Consider the following 24,486-nt stretch of genomic DNA (forward strand, 5'->3'; position numbering starts at 1 on the left):
GGAAAATAGTATGGAGGTTCCTCAAGATGTTAAAAACAGAGCTACTCTATGACCCAGCAATTGCACTACTAGGTATTTACCCCAAAGACACAAATGTAGTGAAAAGAAGGGGCACATGTACCCCAATGTTTACAGCAGTAATGTCCACGATAGCCGAACTGTGGAAGGAGCCAAGATGACCTTCAACAGATGGATGGATAAAGAAAATGTGGTTCATATATACAATGGAATATTACTCAGCCATCAGAAAGGATGAATACCCACCATTTGCATAAACATGGATGGAACTGGAGGGAATTATGCTAAGTGAAATAAGGCAAGCAGAGAAAGACAATTATCATATGGTTTCACTCACATGTGGAACATAAGGAATAGCATGGAGGACCATAGGGGAAGGAAGGGAAAACTGAATGGGAAGAAATCAGAGAGGGGGACAAACCCTGAAAGACTCTGGACTCCGGGAATCTAACTGAGGGTTACAGACGGGAGGGGGGGTGGAGGATGGGGTAAACGGGTGATGGGTATTAAGGAGGGCACCTGATATGATGAGCACTGGGTGTTATATGCAACTAATAAATCGCTGCAGACTACATTAAAAAAATGATATAGATGAATACAATCTGCTCTGCCCTAAGCTCTTTCCAAGGATGGCTATATGAAATGGTACTATTAAAAAATATCTGGATCTTTCCTAAAATTAGTATGGGAATCATCATCTATTAAACTGTTTAAAACTATCTGGCCTCAGAAGTCACACATTAAATCAATTTTAATCTTCCTTCTGGATAAACAGTATGGTATAATTTGATAATCTGATAATAAAATCAAAAATTACATATCCTATTTTCTCCTTTACCCAGAAAACTCTGAATTAAATGTAACTTTAAATGCACTAATATAGCTAGTTTTTATTTTTATGCTATTGCCTCTCATGTTCTTATTTAGGTTTTTAGGAGTACTCTTGTATGTATATCTTTCACAGTGTGACCACAGATAAATTTTCACATGTGCAGGTTATAAATCCTAACGCATTTTAAAGTAAATTGAGTATTTAGGAATATTTTATTTTAAATCACAGACATTTTTAGGATGGCTAATTTCTCCTACTTTAACTTTTAGTGTGCTTCTGTTATTGGCAGTTTTGCTTATTTAATTATTGTAAGATATATATTTATATACAAACCATTTCTAACTTTCTGACCTTTATCCTGTTAAAATTAAACTGAAAAGAGATTATAAAAGTTTTGACATTTGTTTCCTCAGAGTGAAACATTAAAAATAATCAAAAATGGATTACCCAGAAATTGTCAATACTCTATAATACTACATGAACACAAATGGACTATTTTTTTTTTTTTAAGATTTAATTGATTTATTTAATTGACAGAAAGAGAGAGAGAGACAGCGAGAGAAGGAACACAAGCAGGGGCAGTGGGAGAGGGAGAAGCAGGCTTCCCGCCAAGCAGAGAGCCCGATGTGGGGCTCGATCCCAGGACCCTGGGATCATGACCTGAGCCAAAGGCAGTCGCTTAACCAACTGAGCCACCCAGGCACCCCACAAATGGACTATTTAGAAAAAATGATTAAATATTTTGCAATTATTTCAAAACATAGATGTTAGAGTATTCTTTGGACACATTTAGTAGTCAGAACGAATTAACTTGGGCGTATTACTAATATAATAGTTTTAAGTAACAAAATAATTCAAATATTTATCTGGGTGGTGCCATTTGAAAAGTCATTCCATATTTTTTATAAGTGAAATAGACTTTTGCTATGGACTATTAAGAGTCGGGGGAAAAAAAAAAAGAAATTTAGGTAGGTAGGGAATGCACATTAGTAACTAAAGTATATACCAGAAGATAAACCTCTGGGTTTCTGACTATTATACTTACTTGTTCTCTTCTCTAAAAGTTTGTAAGAGAGATCACTGAGAAGGAAGTGTAAATATTCCTTATTAAATTGCTAACTCAAACTAGTGAATTAATATGAAGGAAAAACACATGAGTTTAATATTTAAGTATATATTTTCAGAGAACTTAGGACAACTTTGATTATTTAATTTATATTTCCACCAAAACTGTTCTAATCAGATAAAAATTTATGTTTGGGGCACCTGGGTGGCTCAGTAGAGGTTCAGTGCCTGACCCTTGATTTCGGCTCAGGTCCTGATCTTGGTGCTCTGCACTCAGCAGGGAGTCCACTTGAGGATTCTCTCTTCTCTCTCTCCCTCTACCCCTCCACCCACTTATGCTCTCTCTCTCGAAAATGAATCAATAAATCTTTTTTTGTTGTTGTTTTTTTGGAGGCGGTGGATATATTTTTTTTGGAGGCAATGGATATATTTATAAATCTTGAATTATATGTATATTTATCTTCTTAAAAAATACTCTTTTAAAAAAGAGCAAATATTCTATAACATTTATCAGTAGGATGTGCTAATCTGTGAGTCCTCACAGCCAGATACTTATCTTTTTTATTTAACACAAATTCCTTTTGTCACAGTTTTAAATCTCTACTTTTATTATAAATATAAATAGCACTGTAAGAGCATCATTCATTTATTTTTTTTTCAACAGCTCTTTACTGAGCATCCACTATGTGAATCACATAACACAAAGCCTTTGTCTTAGAATCTGATTTAGAAGACAAGATTAGTGAAATTAAAATACTTTACAACCCAGGACTATATGAGATTATAAATGGGCGGTACTAATCTATATTCCAGGGGTTTATAAGAGAGAAAGGTAGTTTGGAATGACTAAGAAAGGTTTCAAAAATAAAGCAGGGTTTGAGCTTCATTTTATATGATAAACAGAGAATTCAAAACTGCCATCTTATGAAGGGTCTAAAAGCTACCTCTAGAAAATTATTCTGAGATTTTTAGTTGGGGATCAAATCAATCCTTCTACTTTATGTAAACATAACGATCACAATTTGCTCATTGCCCCTCTTTCATGTTTCCATTTCCTTTTGATATGTCTACACCCCAGAGTCTTCATCATCTTGCAGCTCTCTGAACCTGCTGCCCGGGACGTTGCACTTGGTCCGTTAAGCCATCCAGCCCTTCACAGGGAGTGCAAGAGTGGAGAACCAACGTGTCACTGTTAGCTTTGATTTTCAAATGGCACTTTTAAGTAGAGCATGCAGAATGGGTAGCTTTGAATGCTAGGATTTTAGAGTTAAAATCCAGGCACTTGAAAGAAAAGAGTATTTTCATAACAAGTGTCCCTTTAAATATCAGTAACGGATGACTCAGAGCAAAGAGGTTATAAAACATGATCCACAGAGAAGGAAGAGTGCACCTGCTCTAAGGACAGTTCCCCATTCCCTAAAAAGAGAACTGCAACTAGTTGTTGGGAATGATGAAAACAGGTGATTGTCCAGTGTCAGAGAGTTACCTTTTCCTTCTTTGTGTTGTCATTCTTGGTGGGACCCAGAAGGCAACTGGCCAGATTGCCCTACCATCTCTACCACCATAATGTCTACTACTATCACCACTCAGAGATTTGAGAGCAGAACAGGGCTTTTTCTTTGTTTTCTATCTGCAAGCATGCAAAGGGCATGGGCATGACTGACTACAATAAGGAACAAAGATTGGGAAGGTTAGTTGGCCCCAGAGGGCCCAAGGTATGCTCCTCCCCTAAGTCTTCACTAACTCTACTGCACTGTGCAAGAGATTTAACAAGTTTTCCTATAATTCCTTTATTATGATGCAAATATTAGAGGAGAATATATTGTCACTGAACCACCTTGGCCAGGGAAGGGGATGTTGAAGATCACTAAAGCTTAAATAAACCAGAAAACCCAGCAGCTAGGAGATGGTGCAGGGCGGCGGGGGGGTGTTACCACTAGCTAGGTCATAAGAGAGGAACTGCTAATGCTAAGCCTCTGAGCATATCAGGGTCAGTGGGAGCTGAGGTGGAGCCTTATGCAGTAGTGTGGGAACCACCTGCACTGATCATGTTGTGGAAACAGACTATATGAAACATCAGTGTTGGAGGAGGTCATCAAGAGGACATGACCGCCAGCTGACCCATGAGCTGGCCACAGGCAACTGGAGGCTCCTCACCTCCTCACCAGGCCTTAGTGCACTATGCCAACCATTCCCACAATGGGAGCCATTTTCAAGTACGCGTCCTTGAGAGAACAATGTGTTGGCGAGACCATGTGGTTGGCATCCATGACTGCACCCAGTTCAGGCCTCTATATAGACTTTCAAGATTGTGGCTGGTAGGTGCAGAGATTACTGTCTGTGGGCACTCAACATAAGCCTTGTCTGTAAATTTATTAAACCTGACACCTACCAATCTGCCTCTTTCTTTAGTCTCTTCTTGCCTCCCCCCACCCTGCCATGATATGGGCCAGATTGCAAACCAACAGTCAGTAGTACAGATACTGCCCAAATTCCAGGCAGAACCAAGAGCCGCATTCAAATTAAGAATGGATAAGAGTAGAGAAACAAGCAAGGACAATAAGCTTCCCCCTAAACCCAGACACGAGTCTGAGTAGGATTATGGGAAGAGGAGGAAGTCCTTGAGAGCGAGACAGAACTTGGCACTAGATTCAGAATTTAAACAGTTCTCAGTTGGTCACATAATAGATGGTGTAATTATCCTTAATTCCTTGTTCTGCCTCAGTTGTGATGCCCTGCACCATGACAGCAAACAGCTAACAAAGAAAAGCAGCGACCCCAGATACCGTAAAGGTCCCAAATGCCAAACTTACCAGCTGCCATCCACCCTTCACAATGTGTGGGAAAACTAAACAGAATGTAATCAATGGTGCAGTGACAACACAGTTCTCCAAAACTAATAATCACCTCAAAAAAAAAAAAAAAAAAAAAAAAAATCTGACATCTTACCACAGCATTGTTTTTCACAGAGCCAAACTCTTTGGAAGCCTTTTAAGGAAAGCTGGTTAACAAATTATAAAAAAAAAAAAAATGTAATTATACCTTGGCTTTAGAGTGATTAATAATGATAGCTAATATTAATTGAACACTTACTATGTAAGTAGTGCTATTATTATCCCCATTTTACAGATGAGAATATTAAGGAATAGAGAAGTGAATCACTTGTTTGCGATCTCTCATTAAGCAAGTGGGTGAACGGGATTTGAATTCAAATTTGCCAGCGTTCAGACTCTGTGCTCTTCACCATTACACAGCCTCTGACATGAAAGAATATTTTGAGGGCTCAAATCATTTGCATGCCCACAAATCAAAGTAAAAATGTTTGCAAGTAAAATTAACAAAACTTTTGCTTTGACGCTAAAGGGAATGTAAAGATATTTAGCTCTAAGTAGAGATCTGGGCTTCACCGAGTATGGAACAGAGCTGGAAATAAAACACAGATGTTGAGTTATTTCTTGAAGACATCATTTGGGCCACAGGATCCAAATTTATTTGCAGGAAACCACTACCAGCTTGTGCATGGGAAAGAGTTTTGCCCCAGCACTAACCAGCCATTGGCCTCAATGGCTGGAACTGCCATGTGCTGGCACGAATTCATTTAGAACCCAACCATTCAGGCAGAACGCTTCAACAACCAGCCACGCGATGTGAATTCTGAACACTTTAGAAACAATTTTGACTGGTGTCACCAAACCATAAGGACTAAAAGAATATCAAAGACATCTTTTAAAATGGGACAATTCAATGCCATTTATAGAAAAAGGAAAGCTCTTCTCAAAACACTTTTATCTCCATAAAACCATAAACCAGTCAATGATAAAGTTAATAGACACTATTTAATTTGAACACTATTACTTGGCTGCAAATAAGTAAACTCAGTTGTCTTGAATACCTGCAAATACAGAATGTTTTATATGAAAAACATTAGCAACATATCTCACAAAAGCTCTTTACACAAATGAATTTGTTCTCTGTCATCAGAAATAGAAGCAGATTATCTACTTAGTAATCCTCAAAAAGGACATGACAATCAAACACAGATACAAGAGAATGTGTATCTACATTTTATGATCCAATCCTTACTGTGATATTACAAATATGTTAAACAATTTGTTCAGCAGCTTTGAAACAAATGTTATAACTCAGTTGTACAGTGCAATGTAAAAGAGAGCATAACACTGCAAGAAACTTAGCAGCCCTCATGTCTGCAGTTACAAATTGGGGAAAATGAAAATGAAGAATTTTTCAAGCATGTGCATGCATTTCAATCACAGTCCCTGAGCTGGAACCAAAGCATCCATGTTCCAAATGCTGATTTTATCTATATTCAGGGAATATGTTTTGACGGAAAACATCATAAATTATGAATGTTTGTGTACTGGGAGTTTGTTTAAAAAAATAAGGTGGGAGAGCTGTTTAGCTGTTCATTTTGTATAACAGAGAGACAACAGATATTGTTTTGTAGTCTTGAGAAATTAAACACTAGCTAATTAGTCTTCAGTTACACTAAGTGTGAATAATAAGTCCAATGTTTTATCGTGGAGTACATTTTCTTCTTAGAGGCAAAAAGCGGCAAAGAACAAATCACTTAAAATATTCATGAATTTCAGCCCTAATGAAAATAATGGAATAAATATATCAAGCATTTTGACACAGCATGGAATGATGGAATGATTTTCCAAGGTTTTTATATATATATGTATACGTAGGTGTACACACACATACATACACACATACACACACACACACACACACACACTCCCCCCCCATTCTCTCTCTATATATAATTTTATATATTTGGCCATTCATAAAAACAGTGTTGGTGAGAGTACCTGGCATGGGGGTGGGGGATGGGGAGAAGAAGAATAGCTTTCTAAGAAAAAGTAATTACAGAGCACACACAGAGTTTTATACCCTAAGCATCTTAATCTCTATTCTGCCTTTTAATTCACTGTGTAGTCTCAGGAAGAAACCATCTAGAGGCCAGGAACTGGTGTGGTTCACATCTTGGTCTAGGCATGTAGTAGATTAGCACCCTGATTAGTGAGTTTACTCATTTCAATACTTAGCCTGTCTCATCACTCAATATCAAACCAATATTTTGTTTTCAGTGTCCATTTCTCTTTCTAACGGAGACCCTGGCATCCATTTTTATTTTTCATTCAACTCTTTCAGAAATCAAATGAATATTTTTCCTTGGCCCCCTTAAATTTGAGAACATTATTCTCCTGTCTAGTTTGGGGGAAAAAAAGCAATGAAAATGAAATATATTTCCTTTAAAAAATTAACTTCTTTGATATCATAAGATTCTGGAAAACCAGTCAGGTTTATATGATTTGTTTTACCCCAAATCTTTTACCCCAGCCATGCCACACATACATACATACATACAGTCTTCAAACACTGTCTAGCAGGAAGCACTCAAGCCCTCAAATTCAAAGTAAGTCTTTAGTCAAATCCCACTTTGGCCACTTTATAGCTATGTGACCTCAGGTAAACTGTTTTATCACACTCTCTCTTAATTTCATTATCTGTAAAATTTAAAAAGAAAAAGATAGTAAAAGATGTGTAAACACAGATATTAAATAAGATCAAGTATATAACAGCTTTTTCAGGAGACTTCCCAGGATATACCCTGTTCACAAAGGAAGTTAGTATCCTTACCTACCATTCTTCAACACTAACAATAGTAAAACTATGCCCAATGTTAACAGTCCTTTTACAGCCACCTGGCAAGGAAAGAGGACTCTGTTGCCAGCCAGCTGGGGTTCCAATCCCAACTCTGCCACTGAGTAGCTTTGTGAGTTTGACAGGTCATTCAAACACTTCAAAATCTGTTCCCATCCTCTTCTCTAAAACAGAATCATCCTCACAAGTCAGTCTGAAGAATTAAATCAGATCACACATACAAAGAACATTGAAACGGCACACCGTAAGTGCTTAATAAATATTGACTTCTGACATAGTTTACATTCTTTGTCAAAAAGGGCCTCCTCAACATCTTTGTGGCAGACACATCTGACCACCCACTGCACCCTATTTCTTCTCCCTCGTTCTTCAGTAAATGAACACTGAATTTGATGGAACAATCAGACGCTTCAAGGGAGGCTGACCCTCCCCTCAGAAACAGAAAGGAGGTGATTCATCAGGGGAAATCATGGTGATGACATTCTCCTCACCAGCCATTAGTTTAGGGGAGTTTCTATGATATAATTCTAGCCAATGAGAACTGAGAGAAGTCTGCGGATGATATATGAGAATGTATCCTTTTTTTGTAATACAAGGCCAGTGACATATTTATCTTTCCTAACTTAAGATTTTATTGTAGAAGAACGTGATACATGAAACTGTTGCAGACAACTTTCTTCCATAAAGTCGAGGAAAAATAGCAAAAAGCAAGGAGAAACATGCAGTCCCAACCTGCCTCCAGATGATTTCTTACATGCTATAATAGATTTTTATTTTTAAGCCCTTCTAAATGTATCCATTTCTTCTTTGACCCGAAAAGCATCTTAAACTGATGTAATTTCATTATGAAATTATTCAGTAAGTCAATCACAAACTGATGACTTACTGAATTATTCATGACTCCAGTTTTTACAATAAGAGCAGCCATTTAAAAATATAGTTTATATTTAAATATTAATGCTATATAGTCCTTAATGAATTACACTAACCTGGACAATCAAACTGCCCCACCTTGCAACCACCATGAACCCAATATTTCTAAATCCTGTTAGTTCTCTATGCTCATTAATGTTTTAGGCCCCTAAAAGATTTACTCATTTGCTAATTGGTAGTCATTCACCTAGAATTTAGCCATTCAAAAGAAATAGCCAGAAAGAGTGGTAAAAACCTGAAACTAAAGCTACTCCTAGTACTTCCTTTTTCCCTTCAGCTATCCCTTGCTGCTTCGAAGGTACCATGTTTAAGTCAGAAAAATGAGTAAAGTTTTAGAACCAAATATTAGCTAAATTTGAATTTCAAGTCCTTGACTTATTAGATGCCACTTAACTTTTATGAAATTCAGTTCCCTTATCTGTAAAATAATACTTCAGAAATCCCATATATGTTGTGAATATAAAAATGAGGTAACCCATAAGAAAGTACTCTGCACGGTGACTGACAGATTTTTTTTCCGACATTCTCCCCTTTACCAAACTCTAACCAGGCTCCGCTGAGCTCTCTTCACAACTAGGTTTCAACCCTGACCTATAAAGATTTGAATGAAGCATTAACATTATTTTTAACAGTTCAAGGATGCATCCCTGGGATGACTTAAAGTGCCTGAGAAAACTCAAGGCTGCCAAAAGACTTTCCTGTTTGTTTATGTCCACACCTCAAGATAGGACCCCTATCTCCCAATCTCTGTGGGAGGGTAAGAGCCTAACTTTGATAACCACCAGTTAACAAACTCAGGCGGTTTCAAACAGACCAAACCACCTCTTCCTGCTTTTTGTAATTTTTTCACTTCCCTGACTCTACTGAGCCCCCATGTACCTTCCTCCCTATTTCTTCATTGTCTCTTTAAAACACCCGGTCACCTGGTCACCTCTATACAAAGCAACACTAGGCTCTTTACCCTATTGAATAGAGTAATATCCTTCCTTCCCAATATGGTAAATTACTGATTAAAATCTGTCCTTAACCACCGTAACTAGTGTCTTGCTTTGTTTATCTCTGACTCTTCCCTCATTCAATTAATTCATGAAATATTTACAAACAGACACTGTTCCTTGAGGGCACAAGGTTGTCTGTAGTCCCTCTCTGTTTAGGTGGGCATCTCCTTCTCCCCTTGCATGCATATAACTGTCACCCTTTATCCCAGCTCTTCAAAGTCTTACCCTACCACTCCTTCCTTCCTTCCTTACCTTTTAGCTGATGAATCACCCCCAAAACAAAACAGTACTTGATCTTTACTAATAGTATTTACTTTCCTTTCTCATTCTTAGCTCCCTGCATGCCTTTCTGCTGAGTCAGAATATGTCCTGGAGTCACAATTAGTCAAAGACAATTTACACTTCTTCGGACAACTTCCCTTCTCCCATCATAAATCCACTTGCAGGTACATCACCTGAGATGTGGAGACTTCTAAATGAGGAGCTGAGAGGGAGCCAAATGGGAAGAGACAAGTGAAAGTTAACAAGTCCCCTGCCCCACCATAGTCAGTAAGGTTAATCCTTTGATTTTCCTAGCAAGAAGGAGCGACATTCTGCTTGAAGAAGTCATCTTTCTCCAAATAATCTCTTTAATGCACAGAGTAGGATGGAGGGTATTTTTAATAAAATGTTTCATACAATAGAAACAGAACAAGAACTTGAAAGAGAAAATACATTAGAAACTTAGGGTACTTCATAATTACTCAGGATTCTGTACTAAGTATTATTTAAATATCATGAGAGATCAGATGAGATCGTGAGAATACTAGAGTTGAATACTTCCTATCCACTTTGGATATGATTGTGAAAGTTTTCAGTAAAGTACAGAGAATGACACAATATCTTTCAATAACCTGTGCTGAATTTTGTTGCTAAATTGCCGACCACGCACAATGCCCACAGAGATAAAATGCATTAGCATGGGGCTCATGAGCCGGCTCTGAAACAAAATGACTCACGTGGATAACCAATTAAAGTGATCATACATTATGTGAAATTTGGGGGCGGGGGGATGAAAGTAAAAAAATGGATGAATCAGAAACAGTGGTCATATCTCTAATTGCAAACTGTGTTTCAAGTTAGAAGTGGCATACACAATACCAGTAACATTAGGGGATAAATGGAAGGCAGACAAATAAATAGGTGATAAAGATATTCTGGAGTATCTGAAAATGTATTTTGTCCAATTAACTTAAATGCTCTTACCATTGAAATCAGACATAGAAAACATCATAAAATCATGACAAAACATGGCTACCAGACAAGAAAGCAAGTTTTTAGGTTAAGCTGAACTTCCTTTTTTAAAAAAAGAAACAAAATCCAAGTGCCTATGAAAAAATAAGGCAAAATACTCTTATCTTGCTTGTCTTCCTATACACATAGTTTAAAATTGGCTTCCAATAATCATTGACTGAATAATCAACTTTTAATTAACCCCAGGGATTATCTTGATTTCTGAGGACTTTAAATATTTGTTCTATTGACAAATCAGGCATTTACTATTGACAATATTTAATCTGTTTAATTATACCATTATCAACATATTATATCTCCCTCATTTATTTCTATGTATTGAAGACTTTGAAACCTCAACAACATAATGGTCTCCTATGTCTTAGATAAGGCTTTAAAAAAACAAATCTTATAGCAAGATTTAAAAGTCTGCTTTATTCCTGGTCTAATTTATTTTCAGTACAGGAGATAAGGCAGGTTATCTTTTCTTTCCTTCTGACTGTATTATTTTATAGATACTCAAATATTTATTGAAGGCCTATCACATGCAGTAGTGATATAAACAAAATTATTAGAACAAATACCCAGACCAACAGATAATATATTCCCAACAGTCAAAACTAAATATATTTTTATTTATTTTTTTATTTTATTTTATTTTTTTAAAGATTTTATTTATTCATTTGAGAGAGAGAATGAGATAGAGAGAGAGAGAGCATGAGAGGGGGGAGGGTCAGAGGGAGAAGCAGACTCCCTGCTGAGCAGGGAGCCTGATGTGGGACTCGATCCCGGGACTCCAGGATCATGACCTGAGCCGAAGGCAGTCGCTTAACCAACTGAGCCATCCAGGCGCCCCAAAACTAAATATATTTTTAAATAGTTTGTTTTACTCCTGCTGGGTAATATTTAAATATTCATTTAGCACGTATTTACTAAACATCTACTATGTTTCAGGACTACACATACGAATTTACAGTGAACTCCCTAACCAAGTGCATTGTAATTAATGGCAAGCCAGCATGGAAAGGCATTCTTGCTCTGAGGGAGTTCACACAGAAGGTCACATACAGTTACAGTTTAGTCTGACATGCAGAATTCAGGTATATTACCATCTATGATTGTGTGTTCAGTGTCTTGCACATTGACTGGGTATGTATATGTGTTGAGAGAAAGAAAAATGTCTTCAGTGATGAAATGGCTGAGCTGAGTTTTGAAGAAAAATAATAGGAATTGTCCGAGCAAAGAAAGTTAAGAAAAGTGTAAAATAAATGAGCTGTGTTGACACAGGGCCCAAGTCTGGGAATTTTAGAAATGGCACAAAAGTGTTCGGTGTTCATAGTAACAAGCACGGGGCTAAGAAAACAGGATCCTGCAAGTGAATAAAAGGTAGACGTCTTAACAGTTCTAAGTCAGGAATTCCCAAATAAGTCAAGTGAAAGGGAGTCCTCTAAAATGAACAGCATGTATCCTGTAAACACAGTCCAAAAGTAACTTTGAAGGGCAGAGTAACATAAAGTATCTACTCTACCACAAAGTTATTTCTGAGAATTGCTCCATTAATAGGAGTAAAATGTATTTCTGTAAAAGCACAGAGGTTACAATAGGAAAAATGCTGCATCTAGAATAAAATATTTATATCAAGTTCTAAACCAACCATTTTTCAAGAGTTTCTTCTTGGACAAGTAATTTGATATCTTCGAGGTTCATTTTCCTCTTTTCTAAATCGGGAATAGTATCTACATTTCAGGGTAATCGTGGGACTTCAAGTAGATAAATTTAAGTTGACCATCAAAGTTTTTGTTAACCAGTACGTCTCGTTATATAATATGTATATTTGAAATCATTAAATTCTATAATGTAACTCTAACCCTTGGATAATTCGAAAATTTAACCTAGTTTAAAATATTAGTATATAATCTATACAATAGGCAGGGTGAAGCCAGTGATTTTGTGATAAAGAGTATGAAAAAGAATTGAACAGGATTGAAAATGTACTTAATTTCACTTGGCATTAGAAACATTAGAAAATTATAAATGGTTTATGTAAGTAAATAAAGAAAATTAAAAAAAAAAACAGGTCAATATCATTGATCAGTAGTTTGACAAAGATTATGGCATATACTTCATGTTATATTTTAATCTTCACATAATCTGTGTTTCAGATTTCTCTCATCAATGACACAAAGCTATCACTAGAATATAAAGATGCAACCGCTCTGCTCAGGCGGTATATTCAATATTTGTCATTGGTAGATAATAATAATCAGAGATAAATTAAGGAGGGCAATAAATATAAAAATAATCAGAAAGAGTAGTATTGTAGTTATTAAAAAGCTGGTTGAGAATGGACAAGTTATAATATTAGAAAAACTGTCCACAACCCTCATTAATACTTAGAACAAAGTATATGTGTGCTTATTTTCTTAAATTAGGATGTACTCTACTGTAAGTCTTAGCTTTATTACATCGGTTTATTTTACAAGTGGTGGCATGCGTTTCTATGCTAACACCATATTTGCCTCCCTGAAAAATGCTGGTGCCTGCAAAATTACGCAGTAAAAAATATCACGGCTTATGGGAAAAGACAGGATTAGAGGTCAGAAAATTCCAAACCTACAGAAATGTGTAACCAAGCACTAACAACAACCATAATAATCTTAATTAAAATACCAGAAGAGTTAAATCTTTAATGATGCTTGTACCTAGCATTTTTGTATCTTCTTTCAAGATGCAAGGCCTGAAGGACATTCATTCTAAAATGAAAACTATGATCCAGGGTGTAGCCTTTAAAAAAGTAAAAACAAATATATCATTTTAACACAGGAGAAAGTGACTTTCCAGTTTTTTTTAGCTGCACTCTTAATATTTCCAGATACATAATATACAGGAAATCAAGATGGTTCTTAAACTGCTAAACAAACAAATATTTGCAGTAAAAGAAAGCACTTGAGTTGATTTTTCATATTTTCATATTTTTCACTAACATCTTCATAGATTGCTAAGGCTTTCTCTTTATAGTGAGAAAGCTTGCTCTTAATCACTTCAAAATTAATGAGCTGAAGAAGTGATATATGGAACAACACAGTTCCTGCATCATCCCCCTATTAACCAATCCTGTATCAAAGAAACACACAAACAAAGGAACCGAATTATATCTTAAACGCGTAGGCTGCACTTTGGCTGCGACTTTGGGTGTCAGCCACAGAACATACTCAGAACATGCTCAAGGCCAATCCGACACTCTCAATCTTAAGACATCATCTATCAAAGGTGATTTTATCAGGATTAAATGAGACAATGAGTGAAAATGCCCAGCACAGCTCCCTGGCATTCAGTAGGCACTCAAAAATATTAGTTCCCTTGAAGACTAAGAGAAAAATGTCCAATTCTATATATTTCATATCAAAATTTTTGATTTTAGTTTATTTTCATTTCATTTTTATTTTCTTATTTCTTCATGTTTTGTTTCCCCAGAATAAAAAAAGAAAAATAAAGCTATGCATAAGCAGTGAAAATGAATTAAGAATATATAATAAAAGAAATTTGACCTACATGCTTCTGAAATTTTACTCAAAATTCCAGACACACACATACCAAATAATATTAGAGCAAACAGTGATGGAAGAACAAGAGAACAAAGTTAAATAAAAGTGGAGAAAAATTCTGAAATGAAAAGATCAACAGCTGGCCTTTCCAAAGTTACTGATGACATTTCTATCTAGATGTTCCATGGATACCTCAAACTCAACTATCAATGTAGAAAACTACAAACAAGCAAAACAAAAACAAAACACCTCTTGCCCAAAATAAGTGGTCTTATTTATTTCCCTATTTCTATTAAGATAACCATTCTTTCTGTCAAAAAAGGCTTAAAATTTCAGGTACCACCTGCTTCCTAATTTCTCAAATCGAATGCCTTATTAAAATCCAATAATTTTTCCAGAGAAACATATGACATGACCCCTCAACTCCTTTTTCATTTCCCTCTGGTCCACCCCATGCATGGCCAGGAGACTTAAAAACAAAACAAAACTTAAATCTTGTTCTTTTCCTGCCCAAACAATGGCTCCTGAAGATCTACACCTGAGTCAAGCTCAGCCTGACCTCAAGGCCTTTCTGCCTCTCAGTGCCACCAATATTTCCACAATCGAGTCCAACAACTCACCTTTCCAAACTCTTAAATTAATTAATTGAATTGTTCTGTCCTCTGAACACTTGGAGCATCCTTTCTTACAATGTGTTCACCTGTTGTTAACTCCTTGTCTTATCTTCTCCATCTTCCATGTTGAATCCCCTTCTGCTTCAGTGAATGGCAAGGTGGAGTCCTGGTTAAAGGGCAAATCTTTGTACCTGTCCTGAGTTAACATCTTTGTTTCCTGGCTGTGCAAACTTAGACAGTTATTTAAATTCTCTATGCCTCATCGCCCTCAAATGTAAAAGGGGAATAGTAGTACAATTAATAATTAGAGGGCTGTTGTACATATTAAGCTACTTAGTACATGTAAAGTACTTACAATAAAGCCTGGCAGTTAGCAAACACTTAACAAATTTTAGCTCTTTCTAGGTTTTGAATTCCTAAGGGCTTATTTAGACCCTTTAATTTTTAATTAATTATATATCTTTTCTCATTTTGCAACATTTTGTTGACCAGTTAACCGATCTCTCATATGCTTATTTGGCTTTTACATTTTTTGCCTTCTCAACTATCAAGGTTGAATTCTATGCACTACCCCTTCCACACACATGCAAATTTTCAAACGAATACATTAAACACATTAAAAAGTAGGCATTGAAAATCTAATCCTAATTCCAGATAACTCCTAACTATAATTGATATAGGCAAATCAGGTAATTCCTCTGTACCTCGATTTCTTCATCCATAGAATAGTTAATAGTCCCTTGAATTCTTGCTGATCATTCGTTACAAGGAGGTGAATGCACTTTCAGCCAGTGGTCTATAGGGTTACAAGATGCTGCCATTATAATCATTGTAAGGCCTGAACAAGTATTTGTTAATTGATTAACTGACAAAATGGCACAAAATATAAATACTACCATTACTTTGAGCTGAAGAAATGTTAATTTTTTTAAGCTGCTGCAAAAGTTTGGTATTCAGGGAACTGAATTAAGAGTTTAGAGACCAGAGTTCTAGCTACTATTTGGATCTTTAGTAAATCACTTATCCTAATCGTGTGCCCATCCTAAGCCTCTCCTCGACTAATACCAACCTGGTGTTGGTCCATAAAAGGGATTTATGATACAATAAGAAACCCATTCCTCAAGACCCTTTACTGCCATCTGCTGGAAAATTGTGAAAATAAATATGTATTCTAACACCACGACTATGAGTGGCGCCCCCTGGAGTTGTTCATCACACAACCTATACAACCATTCCTAGGAATGCTGCTGAATAAGGTGTCTGAGGCCCTACAGGCATTCAATAAATGCTTGATAAATGAGTAAATGATGAATGAGCCACCCTATCAATGAATTAGATTATCCCCCCCCCATATGTATTCCTATTCACAGAGAAGTTTGCAATGACTTAAGAAAAAAATTGAATAAATGGAATGTTTTTAAACCATGGGCAGATTTGTCTGTATTCATAATATACATCTGGCATAATAATGTCTGGCACAGTAGGGCTGATATTTTATAGGAGCCCTACACATACCTATTATCACAATTGCTCCTCATGGCAGTATAGCAACTATCAGATATATTTATGTCAGATTTTTCAAATAAGCACATGACGGCTCTGAGAGTTTAAGTTACTTCTTCAAAGTCAAGAGACTTAATGGTCTAAATCTTGATTTCAAATCCAGTGTTCTTTCCCGCTTCCTGCTAATTTTAATAACAAAATGGAGCCAAGAAAATTCTGACCAACTGACCTGAAATCCTTAAAACTGTCATCTGTTGATCGTTACATTCGTAAATACTCTTAAAATTCCCTATCATACCTCTTAACTATTTAAATTCAGACAAGTCTGTTTCATTCGATCATAGCTTTCTAAAATGCCTTGTAATGGCTGATGAATTGTTAGTGGCCCAAGTGAATATGTGACACCAGGAAGTACATCGATAGCCATTTGGAACCAGCACTATTATAATTGTAACAATGTAAATAGTTAAAAGTTATTAAAATATTTTAAATAGTGCCATAGAGAAGCACTTTTATTTGCTGAACAATTAAAGATACCTTGGCTCTATGAAGTTCAGGAAGATTACATTTAATAAAAGCATAAAAGCACTGGGTGCATCTCAAAGTGTTCTCATAACATATAATTTGGAAAATTAAAACTATTTTATAAACTTTTAAATAGGTCTATCTTCAATACAATTGGCATAGTATAAACGGCACAGGGAATTTAGAATCTAGATTAATAAAACTTGAAAAACAATGATATCCCCCTTGTCAGAATATTAAAATTATTAAATTAATTTTGCACAACACCCAGAGGACTCATTTTATTCTGGACCAAATAAAAAACAAACAAACAAACAAAAACAAAAGCAATTCAAACTTGCGCTACCACTTATCAAGCACTTCCTTCATGCTTTCAAAAGTTCACTGCTATGAGAGTGACCCTGAGAACAGATAAATTAAAATCTTTTTCCAAATGTCAAAAGCCAGAGAGAGCAGCAGGACTAGTTCCGTGGGGCCTTCTGATTGGCAACCTTGTTTCCATTCGTATTCCTGCCTCCCAAGGAAATAGACAAAAACAAATGACACTGTTAGGCTTGGTTACCAGCTTCAATTTCTATAGCTCATTTCTCAGTCCTATTACAAACTAGCTTTATGTCTGAAAGAAAGCCATTTTATTTACTAAATTATATGAAATTTGACTTTCTTCTTGTACTGAATGAGGTTATTTTCTTCCATTAATTGCTTCTCTAATGGGACATTACCTCTGGAAGAACATTAGCCCACTGTGTCACTGAAAAGACTCACTGGACCCCCGGGGCCCACCACCTTCCCTTCTTGCTCTCCTGGGCTCCAATTCAGCATTAGAAACTAAAGTGGCCAAATGCTCTGCTTAACTCCTTTGACATAAAGCAGGAAAGGAAATCCTCTGGGTTGTTCATTGACAATAACAATATTAATTCACACAGCCTATCTTCTCTAAGTGCAAATGCATATGGAGTTGATTCAATAGAAACGTTGCAAAAGAGGCTGACATCAACGAATTAGAGCAGACTAGATTAAAAAGGACGTGAGAGAGGCTGACTGTGTCACAGCCTACACTGAAGACAGGTTTGTGGAGACCTTCCTATAGAAGTGAAACTCATAGTCACCCACATACTAGTAGTCCCCCACACACCTACACTTCCTGGAGAAGTGAAACCAGTAGTCACCCACACACCCACCCACCCACCCACACACACACCCATGCTTTATTTTTAGAAGGTACACTTCTCTAATGAAGGATGACTTATTAGCACTTCACCAGAGAGAGAAAATGTAAGCAGATGCCTGTAAGTTCAACTAATTAACTGGGCAAGTCACCTCCCTCTCCCCATGATTTTGACTTAGGCAAGTGTTCTGACCGTATGGTTGAACTGGATTGCAAAAGAGATGAACAGCTCTGTTCTTACCTTACAGTTTCATACAAAAATCCTTCTATTTCATACACATAAGCATCCAGTAATAGATGTTTATTATAATCACACTTGAGTAATTTTTAAAAAGGAGAAGACAATAATTTTAGAAAGCGTTAAAGCTTCAGGAAAGCAGCCCAGACGTATTACGGTTTGGGAATTGGGATTTACATAGATCCAAACAGCAAATGCACTGTGAATCACAGACTCAGGTTATTACTTGAGATTTATGATGACAGAAACTGTGACCAAGTTCTGAATACAAAGAAAAATAATGGCCGAAGTTAAGAGTTATAGAATCTCCTTTCCGTTGACAACTAAATTCAGACTTGACAATTAAATCCCAGCCTTACTTCATTAGATATTAATCTTGCAGTGGAAATGAGAGGCTTTTAAAGAAGCATTTCTGCTATAATAAAAAAAGGCTCTCGCTACAGTAGAACAATAATGTTGTGTTGAAAGTTAGAACTATTAGACCTCGTTAGCTAATTATGGTATTGGCATCCACTTAAGTTGCTCAGTTTTTCACTTCTGTCATTTTCTGCTGTTCAACTGCTGCAGTTCAAAACGTTTTGACTACTTAAAAGGGAATACATCACCGTTGCCTTTCCCCAGTCTAACTGCACACCACTTTCCAAAGCAATAGCTTCAATCATGCTTCATAAAATCCCCTGCAAGTATATTGTTGGAAACATAAATCAGCAAGCTGGGATTTTAGTATTTCTAAGGCAAGCCCAGGGATCACTAACTGGAGGCTTTTCCATGGCCCCATTTATAAAAGAATAAACAAAATTATGAGTTACACTAGATGCCTTTTTTTTCAAAAACTGCTCCAGTGGTGTGTCTGATACTTGCTTCTGCATCCTTAATTGGAGGACAAAACACTAGCATAGGAGAATTGGACTCCAGGATCAGGATTGCTGTTTCCCAGCATCTCCGACTTCATTAGGACACATGGCACAGAAGTACTACATGTTCAGTTTCACAAAAGCTAGGTCTCTCTGATATGCATCTACACCTCTATGAGTGCCATGCATTTTTAAATCGCACTAGATAGATATGTAGAATGATGCTCTCCTCCTTCCCTGTTTCATTACAGTGAATATAGGCTCCCTTTCAGGCATGCTTTAGTTTTAGAGCCCCTCTGTACAATCACCCTGCATTCTGAATTATAAATTAGGGGAATCACAATTTCAGATATGTCACATATACAGACCCAAATTAAATTGTGTCTGCATATAGTATTTAAACATTCCTAGATTTCTCTTTTGTCCCCCAAATTCCAACACACTTAGTGTCCATAAATGTAAATTCACAGACTCCACCACGGAGATATATTTCTTCTCCAAACCAGTCACAATGTAATCGTAAGTCTGCATAAACTTGCTTTCTATTATGCCCCCATTTTACTCCACACTAGCTACACTCGGTTAATTGCAGTGGTATTTTAACTGCAATTTTCAGGGACTGCTTCTTAGGATTCACTAATACCTGTCTATGTTATAAATGAACAGTTAAACATAATCAGCAGCTCTGCAAAAATAAAAGCAGCATATCTGTAGGGCATAAAGTATATGTTGATCTTTGCTAAAATAGTGATTAAATTAACCGGGCTAATATCAGCTTCAGATGGATATATCTGCAATTTTGCTATGACTGAAATTTTGCATACTTTATATTATTAAGGGGAAATGAGCAGCATCTTACCAAGACACTTTATAAACTATAGCAACATTCAGTTTTGCATTCTGATTTCTGAACATAAAATCTGCATCCAATCATGTTTCATCAGCCACTAACACTATATAGCTTTAGGGAGGTGAGGGCAGAGAAAGGAAGGCTTCATATCCAAAATGTCAAGCCCTGCTGAAGAATGATAGAAGGACCCAGTGAGTGTGGAAGAACAGAAACAACCATTTCTGGGTTTAAAATGGAGTTCTACCACCCCCTGCTGGACCAAATGAGCAACACAGAAGAGGCTAGAAAATGCTTAGAATCGAATATAGTGGAGATATTTTAACTTGTCTTGTAATTTATGTTTTCTCAAAAAACAATTTTCACACCATACTAATAATATAACATCCTATGCAACTACCACACGTCACAAAATTACATCTATTTTCTTCTTCTTTAAAGACTTCCACCAATGCATGTTTTAGCATTTTGTGTTCCCAATTAAATGTCCAAACTTGTCTGGACAGTTGAAAATGCTTCCATTTATTATAAATATATTTTATGTGAACGTGAACTATCCAAACAAAGCAAGATAAATTCAGATCTATCTCTATATAAACAGAGGTAGCTTCCACAAATTCTCTCAGGTTATTTTAATAAGCTATTCATTTTTTTTTTTTTTTTTTTCCTCAAGAGGTAAAAATCTCACCAGTTCTCCACAAGCTAAAACATCCCTTACAGGTGTAATCACAATCTGACGCTATAAAAATTTTCAACCTTGATGTATTAACAAGGGTGGGGGTGCTGAAAATGAATGACTGCAACACATGCCTAGTTTTATCCATTTGCCGTCTTACACACAACATCCATGGCCCCTCTCTTAGTTTCAATAGAAATAAACCATCATCGTTCACTGCCTAGTCAGGAACTGGGGTCTTGGGAAAGGGAGGGGGGGAAGAGTCTCTAAGAATTGAATTTCTTGCACACGAGAGAGATGTCACAAACGAGTTTAATGCTGATAGTTTTTGCTGCTTCTGTAAAAAAATCGTCGTTCCCTTTCCTTCCTCAACCTCAGATATTTAACTGTTAATACACACCAACATACTCATCCAATTTTTGATAATGAAAATCAGAGCAAGCCAAGATCCCAGAAAAAGAAGCAGTTTGCCTCGATCTCCTGCTCACTGATGCCAGTCTCCAATTCTGTATTTTCTCTTATTTAAGGGTCTCCACAGAACAGATATAATTTTTAGCGGCCGCTAAAATAAACAGTGAAAATAACAACAACAACAGTAACTATAACTTTAGTTCTTTCATTTAATTCTTCTTGTATCTCCCTCTGCCTCTCTTGGTTGGGTGGAAGGGGGAGGGAAAGTAAATGCAATAAAGCACCACACTCCTACCTTGCCCGCTACTGACAAGCAACCCGAGCAGGTAGAAGGAGAGGAGGAGGCTCATGTTCAGGACGTGACACTGGAGGACAGTTCCAAAGTTATTAAGTCCAGCCCTGGAGAGAGAACCTTCCGCTGCCACGGCCGCCTCAGCTAGAGCCGCCGCCGCTCCCGGGGTGCCCCAGCCGCCCGCAGCCCGCGCGCTCCTCCTCGCAAAGTGACTGCAAGCTCCGCTCCTTGCCGCACTATATCCAGGCAGCTGCGGCGGCGGCGGCGGCGGCGGCAGCACCAGCAGCAGCGGCCGCCGCGGCGGCAGCACAGCCGGGCGGGGAGGGAGGCGGGGGCGGGGGCGGGGGCGCGGGGTGGGGAGGCGCGGCCGAGCTGTATCCCTCCGCGCCGCACGGCGGCCGCTTCTCTCGCGACGCGCGGCCCCAGGATTCGTCCGCAGTCGAGCTTGGAGAAGCGGGTTCGGTTCCCGGTGCCTCCAGCTGGAGTGGCCGCTGCGATCGGGCTGGCACGAGCACGTTTGCGAGTGGCGACCGCACGCTCAGCCTGACGGCGACCCGCACGTTGCGGACGCCCCTGGGCCGAGGAGGGAGGGCAGCCTGGAGTTCCTGCGCCGCCGGCCAGTTCGCGGAAGCTTGAGCTGATGCTGATGCTGCAGGCGGCCACCCGACCCCGGGCTCTAAGCGCGCCCGGACTTAGCGGGAGCGGGGAATCTGAGTGCGGGCGGTGTATTCTGCCGCTTGAATTCCTCCAAGGGCGTGGGAGGGGAAAGATTCTGTCTCTCCCAGGCCTTCCCTCTCGCTCAACCCTTCAGCAGGCTGCCCCCTTCCCACGCTTTCCACTCTGCCGCGGTAGAGGGGAAGCAGTTGTCCTCTAGTGTCTACACTGCCTGTCTCCTCCCTCTGTAGAGGGTAGGCAGGAAGATGTGAATGGTGTTCCTCATCTACGTCGACCCAGTGCCGTTAAGAGCAGGTACTTAAGGGAGATTGGGGAGGGGGCGAGATGTTGGAGGGGCTGCGTTAAACTCGGCTGTTAGCGTTAGCCGCGTCCTTGGACAAGTCCAAAGTCTCCCCTAGCCACTCTCAGCGGGCTCTGCCCTCCGTCCCCAGCGCACAGCACCGGCCAGGTCCCCGCGAGGAGTGCGACGAGGGAGGTCCTGGAAAGGTACAAAGATGAGTTGCGCGGGGATTCTTCCCCAGCCCGCCCACCACCCGTACACACACCTGCGTGTGCGCGCGTGTGAATTGGAGTGATGGAGCCGTGGCAAGCGCCCAGAACTAACTCTCCTTCCCTGAAGGTTGGGGCATATCATTATTTCTCCCGTGGCTAAGAAAGGTTTGTGAGTGCGATGTCAAGCCTGCGGCAAGAGCGAGCAGGAGGCAGACTCCCTGGCCCCAGGGCCCTGGTCGGTCGGCCTAGGTCAGAGCGCCCGGCTGGAACTGACAATGGATCCTTTCATCTGCACATTCGTTCTGGTTCCTTAGGATACTCAACTGCCTCACCTCACACCCAGCGAGACCATTGGCCATTTCTTTATCAGTGAAGACGCAGAAGTAGAAAGTAGGGGGGGGATAGAAATACTGTAGAGCTCAGAATCCAGTCCCCCACCACCCCCCTCCAGGCCCCGAACCGCCCTGCAACACACACGCTGGGATTTGATGCTGAAATGTAGGTTTCCTTGCTTCAGGGCGGCCAACGGGGTAGAGTAGAAACAAGCTAACACGGATAGGGGAGATACTGTCTGCGATTTGTGTTCCCCAGGCAGAATGCGATCTTCTTACACAGAAGACTCACTTACTTGGTATCTGGGATGAGATTTTGAGATGAGTAGAGGCAAAGGCAGCTGTCAACCTATATGATGGCTGAAGTCTAAGCACCTCTCAGTGTGAGAACCTCTTCTTTTGCTTGATTTTATAGTAGTATATTTAGGACAATAAATTTAGGAAGGTCTTTTGCTAAAGCTCCCACCTCACACATTTTCCTCATTCTGCGAGGCCCCAACTGTACTTAAGTAAGGTCACAGTCAGCTCTTTGCAGGAAAGGGTGGAAACAGCACATTTATAGGTGTGAAAATGACTCCTTTATTTTCACCAGTTCTTGATTTCTCTAGGGAATCAAAAAATACTACATACACAAACACACACACACACAGTCTCACTCACACACACACACACACACACACACACATGGTCGCAGAAGAAATTTGAAAGCATACTACCTGTGCCGAATAGCCTCTTCACCATAGAACCTGAAATTTTTCAGTGTGATATCAGGAGTGGTCAAGTGCCTAAGACATACAAATACACACACACACACACACATACCTGATAATCCTGAGAATTAGATTCCCCCCTATATTGTTGGAAATCGAATTACTTTTATTTCAGGCAAGGGGTTGAACTACGCCAGAGTAGAATTTGACTGGTGCCCTTTAAGGTAATTTAGCTGTTAAATCTTCTTAGAATATGGTGGAGGGAGGAGAGAATAGACATTGAGTGCTATTACCAAATGTACCAAATCTCTGAATGTGATTAAGCCATGTGTACTGGACAGGATATAAAAGGTATGGAAATGCATCCTCCCTCCTTTATGTGACTCATAATTACATTGAAGACAAATTATCATTGTGTCCATCTACCTGAGGAAGTGTTTCAGAGATTTAGTTGGGGCTTTCGTTATTCCATTTATAAAAAGAGAGAAAGTTGAACAGGACTCAGGAAGAAGGAGAGAAGGTAGCAATGATCCATCAGATATTAATGAAATTTCTGAGTAGAGGTTTATATTATAAGACCGTGTACAAACTATCAGAGAGAGAGAGAGAAAGGGAAAGTAAGTGTGTGTGTGTACCTGTGTGTATGGTAACAATGAAAAAATAAAGCCCTGGTACTCAGGAATATACAAAGGTGTTATAGGTATAGGTCCTACCCTCAATTTGCTGATGGTGTTACTGAATAGATCAAGAATAAACACATGATTTGATCATATAAATCAGGTTGTGAAAGTGTCATTA

The 24,486-nt window shown here is 38.5% G+C and overlaps 1 protein-coding gene across 2 annotated transcripts in view; it reads right to left on the reverse strand.

The window, feature by feature from the left end:
- Nucleotides 1-21,787, reverse strand: part of NCAM2 (neural cell adhesion molecule 2) — a 511,417-nt gene extending 489,630 nt beyond the window's left edge. Inside the window, exon 1 of one of the 2 annotated variants that reach the window (XM_078056776.1) lies at nt 21,483-21,785. In XM_078056776.1, coding sequence (XP_077912902.1) covers nt 21,483-21,537 — 55 coding nt within the window. In that variant the 5' untranslated portion in view covers nt 21,538-21,785. Of the gene's footprint in view, nt 1-21,482 lie in introns of both variants that reach the window. The other variant, XM_078056832.1, reaches the window with a different exon arrangement.
- Nucleotides 21,788-24,486: the final 2,699 nt, after the last annotated feature.

This window comes from Halichoerus grypus, chromosome 1 (assembly GCF_964656455.1).
Source record: "Halichoerus grypus chromosome 1, mHalGry1.hap1.1, whole genome shotgun sequence".
Taxonomy (NCBI): Eukaryota; Metazoa; Chordata; class Mammalia; order Carnivora; family Phocidae; genus Halichoerus; species Halichoerus grypus.